The sequence below is a fragment of the Xyrauchen texanus genome, chromosome 37, assembly GCF_025860055.1.
Source record: "Xyrauchen texanus isolate HMW12.3.18 chromosome 37, RBS_HiC_50CHRs, whole genome shotgun sequence".
Classification (NCBI taxonomy): Eukaryota; Metazoa; Chordata; class Actinopteri; order Cypriniformes; family Catostomidae; genus Xyrauchen; species Xyrauchen texanus.
This window is the reverse complement of record NC_068312.1, coordinates 27,569,811-27,576,507: the sequence shown is the minus strand read 5'-3', so window position 1 is coordinate 27,576,507 and position 6,697 is coordinate 27,569,811. Positions and strand designations below refer to the sequence as shown.

The 6,697-nt window shown below is 37.5% G+C and overlaps 1 protein-coding gene across 1 annotated transcript; it reads left to right on the top strand.

The window, feature by feature from the left end:
* Positions 1-4,183: 4,183 nt before the first annotated feature.
* Positions 4,184-6,445, top strand: LOC127631008 (forkhead box protein D2-like). The gene has a single exon (XM_052108945.1). The coding sequence runs from the start codon at positions 4,611-4,613 to the stop codon at positions 5,715-5,717; it is 1,107 nt and encodes a 368-aa protein (XP_051964905.1). The 5' UTR covers positions 4,184-4,610; the 3' UTR covers positions 5,718-6,445.
* Positions 6,446-6,697: the final 252 nt, after the last annotated feature.

The following is a 6,697-nucleotide window of genomic DNA, read 5'->3' as shown; positions in this document are numbered from 1 at the left end:
CTACTAATAATCACTTGTGTTCAACTTAATTCCGCTATTGGAGCGATGTGAAGACTGACATGTGTGACGTACGATATTTTATATGATATAACAATTAGACATTTTGTGCTGTGGTCTTTAGATGATTCTTTTGTAAAATGCGTTTCTATCCTCTCACTTTAATCCACATTCTGGCATTCTACATGCAACATAATATTTAAAGGCTGTGTTTAACCCACAATCACGACAGATTTTGTAAAGTCCACTCATTTTGCTGGTTAGGGCGACATCGACTGGTCATCTCTGTATTCATTGGACAAAAGGCCGATCTCTGTAAAACTATGATTTGAAGCAATTCACCTAAAATCCACCAGATGTCAGGCACCACCAAGTCAAGACCATGGCTGACAATTCACTAGCCATTCACGGACTACTTTGCATCTAGTCAATTTTAGATAGGCTTCTAAGATTTAAACCATCTTTAATCATTCAATTTTATTATTTATCCTTACATTTCAAACATTGCCTTATTAACATCTTGATTGATTTATTAATTAAGGTATTCAATTAAAAACATGTCTACACATAGCCTAATATTTAGATACATATTTGGCATATATACATTTATTATAGGGGGACTGGCTCCCCTGCTATGTCTGGTTCCTCCCAAGGTTTTTCTTTTTCCACTACTTCACTTCCTATAGAGTTTTATATAATTTTTAAATCGTTCAATCGTCTTTGGTATGCATAATTAATCGCAATATAGGGAATATTAATACAGGGCACAGCGTTAACATTTCTGAAAACATGTCTTTCCAAAGCCATAATGAGGCCTAATATCATTTGCAACATTCAGTAGGAGCAAATGTTTCATAACATATAACGTCTCGTAAAGATAACATGCAATTTTGTCTGGCAGGGAGACAATAAGGAACTAACTAGAGAAACATGCGTCGCCCCATCATAAAAGTCTTAATTACGATGATTTGGATGAGGACCCATCCTTCGACTTAAGGGTAACACAAAGTAGCCTACATTTAATTACATTTAGCATATATTTAGGAACTACATATAAAAAGTGTAGTGGTACTCATGAAATGAGAAATTTAATTTAAAATGCCTGCAGTTTAAAAGTCTGATTGAATGGTAAGGAGTCGCATGAGGCAACGGCCGCTAATTTGTAAAGTTCAAGCTCAATCCATTTTAAGATTTATGGAGTGCACCAGACAATCGCTAGGTGGCAGTAAATCGGTGTAAAATGTGTTACAGAGTTGCAGACCGTTTCCTTTGCCAGAGTGTTTCTATTCTGTGCCACACATCAACTGAGGAGGAAAAAGCCTCTTTGACAGTTTATAAACTGATGTTGATTTTCTGGGTCTTTTCCAGTGTTGCCTGTGATTTGCACTATGACATTCAAGCTGTGCAGAGCCTTGAACGGGCAGACGTTCAAAATACCTTTTTGGTCAATTGAGGAGAAAGGAGAGAATGTTAGGAAAGTGTATTCAGTCACTTGAGAACTGTACATCTCTTCTCGACACTAGAGAAAGGTGCGTGGCGTAAGGCCTCATTGAAAAACTCTCCTAAAATAAACACCTTTAAACCGAGCCTCATATGAGGAAATCCCGTTTTGAGCCATATAAATATATTGTATTTGATGAGACAGGAATTTTGCACAGTATTGCTTCGTCCCCGTGATTGTTTAAAATAAACAGATTCCTTCAAATGATGAACTAAACTGTATATTTACGCCTTTAAATCTTAAACGATATTTACCAGAAATCAACCAAGTGCAGAAAAGCCGTGCTTTCAATACTACAATCAGACTAAAAGATCCAACTAAAATACAATAAAAAAGAAAGTATGTGTTCCCCTTAACAATAGCAGGCCTACAGACCTACACTGAAAAAAATGTCTCAACAACCATGACGTATGTCTTTTTTAAATAATTTGTATCTTTACTTAATTTGCATTAAAGTGTAAAACACAACATTTAAAATTATAAAGTGAACTAAGAGTGATACATAGTCAATAAATAATTGAAGTTCTTTGGCTTAAAAATCCATAAAATCAAAGATTTGAAGTAGCCTACCACTAACTGAAACGATCAAGTGAAGAACTGAGAATGAGGGGACGTTCAAGCATGTTTGCTTGATCAAAAGAAACTTTTTGGGGCATGAATTAGTTGTTTTTAAGAATTCATAGTGATTTTAGCTCTTTTTAGTATTATTGATGTTGTTTTAGGCTGATGTAATGAGTTGTTTTGTGTAAAGTCACCATTAGGGTGATTAGTGTTTCCTTTGGTGAAGTTGGATTCTGTTCAAACCTTGTATTATTTCCTTGCGCATATAAATGTGCATCGTTGAAGTGGAGCTTTGTGTATTATTTGGGGACTCAAGTTTCATGACCTCAGTTGTTATTTTCTTTAGAGTACGTTAAATTAAGACGAATCAATGATATTCATGTTAATATGAAATAACTTAGTATTAGTTGTTAAATCTTATTCGTGCCACAAACATTTTAAAGTAATAAAGCTGAATGAACGTAGGAATAACAAAAGTTTTCAAGTTATGATAATATAAAATTACCACAAGTTGAATTTACTTAAGAAGCATAATGCAAAAATTCCTCATAAATATTTTAAGTAAATCCAACAAATCTTTTTTTCTCCCCAGTGTAGCCTAGTCTGTATAATACTAGTTTCCTAAGGATGAAATGAAAGATAATTTTTTTTATATACAAATATGGACAGAAAGCACACAGAGTGCATTTTAAAAGGAGAAATGTGCATAGCCATTGAATACCGTAAAAGGATTTAATCGGACTTCATTGAATTCGTCTGAGGCACGAAATGGATCGTATGTGAATAATGAGCAAAATGACAGAGAATTCGATGCCGAGTTCTGCGGCGTATAGCTTGCCATCCAACAATGAGCAATGAGATGAATTGGAGCAGGTTGCATAGAGTATGTGCGCCGTTTACATACAGAATATATGGTATGCGAAAAACGTAAACGGAGGGGTTGTGAATTCCTGACAGAGGAAACATTAAAAACCCAAGAGATGTGGTTAATAACGGCAAGAAAAATAGAAACCTTCTCAAAATTCGAACGTAAAGAGAGACTTCACTGGAAGCTAAACACAAACTAGGCTAGAGCTTTATAGAGCATTCTGATTCACCCCCGTTTTAGGAGGACGTGAAATAATAGTCTAATCATAGACAACTAATTCTCATACAAAAACAAGCAGACATACAGACAAGCAAACAAATAGCGTACTAAATAAATAGCCTATATGATAAGCAAATAGTTTTAGATTACGATTATAATTTAACTCGGTGTTATTTAAAGAGCCCGTTCAATTGCCGAATGACATACTAAGTTATTGATGGTGTTCTGATTTAGTAATGAGATGCAAATTAATACTACATTTACAAATAACATTAAATAAATATGTGGAATGACTTGAATACACTTGAATACAACTAATTTGTCCCTATTGCTGTGCATGTTTGAGAGATGTGCACTGTAGATTGAGAGATCTAAAATATTTAGATTTGCAATGTCATACAACCTATTTTAAATGTGTTCATTTATTGAAGAAAATGTTATTTGTTGATTCTCTTTTGATAATTTGTTTTATTTATTTATTGTGAATGTATCTCTCTGTTAGCCTATAGAACATCCATCTCGTGATTTAATGCAAAGATAATGTCTTTAATGTTTTGGTAGCTTTTTGTAATATATTTGCTATATTAATCACTCTTGAAATTAGGCTATTTTTGCCTTTAATTTCTAACCAGCATTACTATCGGATGGATTGTGTATAAGGTTATTATATTGATATTTTGAACAAAAATAGAAAATAAAACATCAAGTGTAATAAGCTACCAAATGTTTTTATTAAATTATGGATTGCCATCTTATTTGTTGTATCCAAGCAGAACAAATCATGCGGAAATTTACCTGTAACGGAAGGCTTTTTCATATATTTCTCGTTTGTTATTTTGCCATTCGTCATGATTGTCAGTTAAATATGCTTGATTCAAGATTATCACAGAAGATAACATGCACTTGCTGCCTTTTCCCCTGTGCTGCTTTTCTCGGCTCTACCGTAGTTCCTGGTTACTGACATGCTGGTCACGTGATTGTGGTGCCAGAATAAATAGTTTTTGAGAGCCGCAAGGGGGTATACTTGGAGACTCATTCACGCTACGCACTACGGCTGTACACGCTAACAAAGTCTCGAAAATGAAAACAAGCCCAATAGTTCAGGTATAGTTAGAGTGCTCTTCGTATTATCTTAAAGTGTATAGGCTATTGCAGAGGCACCAACTACACTACAACTATAGAAATCAAGGTCTCATCTGAGTGTCCAGTTCGAATTGAATGTACTCTGGACAGTTCTTGCGTTATGCAAGTCTCGTCTGATTCTTTCAAGGGTTTGCAGTTGCATAAGGTACATTTTCTATGCGGCTCCAGGACGTGAAGAAAACCTCTTCTTGGCCCTTGAAGGACGGGGAGTTTTGTTGGTCCAGAGCACACGAGTAACTGAGAGGACTCACTGATTGTGGTGGGTGCTACACGAGACTGGACACGGAACGCGAAAGAGGAAGACAAAAAGACTCTCCAAGAATGACTCTGGGGACGGACATGTCGGACAGTTCTACTCTGTCCGACGACGTGGACATCGATGTCGTTGGGGGTGATATTGTAAAAGAGGGTAAATATCTTCACCATCATCACAGTTTTCACTTGGACAACGACTCCGATGACACTCTGTCCCAAAATGCGGGGGAGGGCGCAATGTCTCCGAGTCAAAGCAGCTCGGACTGTCCGGCTGACCGAGTCGAGCCACGGGATGAAAACAGGACTGGGGCGTTGACTGGGGATAAACCAGGGAAAAATGCATTGGTGAAACCCCCTTATTCCTATATAGCCCTGATAACCATGTCTATCCTGCAGAGCCCGAAGAAACGATTGACTCTAAGCGAGATCTGCGAGTTTATCAGCAACAGGTTCCCGTATTACCGGGAGAAATTCCCTGCGTGGCAAAACTCTATCCGACACAATCTGTCTCTAAATGACTGCTTTGTCAAAATCCCCCGCGAACCCGGTAACCCGGGCAAAGGCAACTACTGGACCCTCGACCCAGAGTCCGCCGACATGTTTGACAATGGGAGTTTTTTGCGCAGAAGAAAGCGCTTCAAAAGACACCAAGCCAATGAGATCCTTAGGGAGGCAGGGGGATTTCTACCCGGCTTTGGCTACGGACCTTACGGTTACAATTACGGCATACAGTTGCAGAATTTCCACGCTCATCACCCCTATCACCCACACCACCCGGGAGGCACTTTTCCTTTCCAAAACGCGCCTTGTGTTCTCCCAACGCCTTCTTCAATATTCTCAACGCCACACTCCTTTCCTTCGTTTTTAGGTACCGAGCTGAGAAAGCCATTCTATCCCCAACTCAGCCCGACTCTTCCTTGTCTAGCGCCACTTAAAACGGACACTAATGCTCCAAGTCGGCCTTCCTTCTCTATAGACAATATAATTGGTGCGGCTAGCTCACCAGCTTCGCCTTACACCGCACAACCGGGTGGACAGGCTCAGATCTTGGCCATGCTGACTCCCTCACTTGCTTCGGCCACGAACCACTTGAATCTAACACAAGAAACGATGCTAGCTGGCACACAGACATTCTCGAGCAAAACGTCAAACCTTAACAATTGCCATTTCTAGACTGGCAGTAAACTGAATGTGCAGCAGTCCAATTTAATTTGGTTGTTTCGTCATTTGCTAAGGTAGGATTTACATTTTTGCAAGATTAAGAAAGCCGCCCATGTTTCTGAATTCTTAAAAACAAGGGTAATAATTACGTTTATTTATGAACTGTAAATATGTAAGCTTTTGAAGCGAGAAACAGGCCAATAAAAGGAAATTAAGACCATGTATATATAGTAATCTATAATGGAGTCGAGATTTCACCTTTGGACGGCCAGTGGACCTTTGCCGTTTTATTCAGAAAGTTATGTTGTGTACTCATTGACATGGGATTTCCTCTTTGGCCGACTTAAATGAAGATTGTTTTAATTATTTTATTATTTTGTATATTTGTGAATTTGTGAACAGCACTGTCATAACCGAGACTCAGGATTTAGTTGTTTTGAAAGCACATTGCCAGAGACAATAGGGGCTGTAAATAGATTGCATAGTTAACGTCCCACTTCCCCTCGTTCTCTCAACAGACGTATTCTGGTAAAATTATTCTTATTTTATTTCTGTTAATAGATGCTTATGTGGTTTTTGGTGTAAATCGTATTACCTCTCTTTCTGTCTGACTCTTGTGCATAAGTAAATACATATTTCATTATTCCATTGAAAATAATATGTGAAAATAATATTGTTATGTAAAGAGACAAAACAATGTCCATAGGTCATTTTTGTTGTATTGACAAGACAATAAATGTTTGTGAATTTTGAAGATGTTTCCGTTAACTTCTTTAAGCTTTAGAATTCGATTAGGCCCGTCGACCTGCAGCCTAATTGAACTGAGGTGCATAACGTTTACACAAAATGTTGTTTATAAGTTCAACCCTGTTTAAAGTCCACTTCCAAATGTAAAAAGTCCACTTGAAAGTTAAGAAAAGGTTAAATGTAACAGCATTACTTTTGGGTTCATTGATGTTTTGTAATCATTTTTCCAACACAAGCGTGTGCAC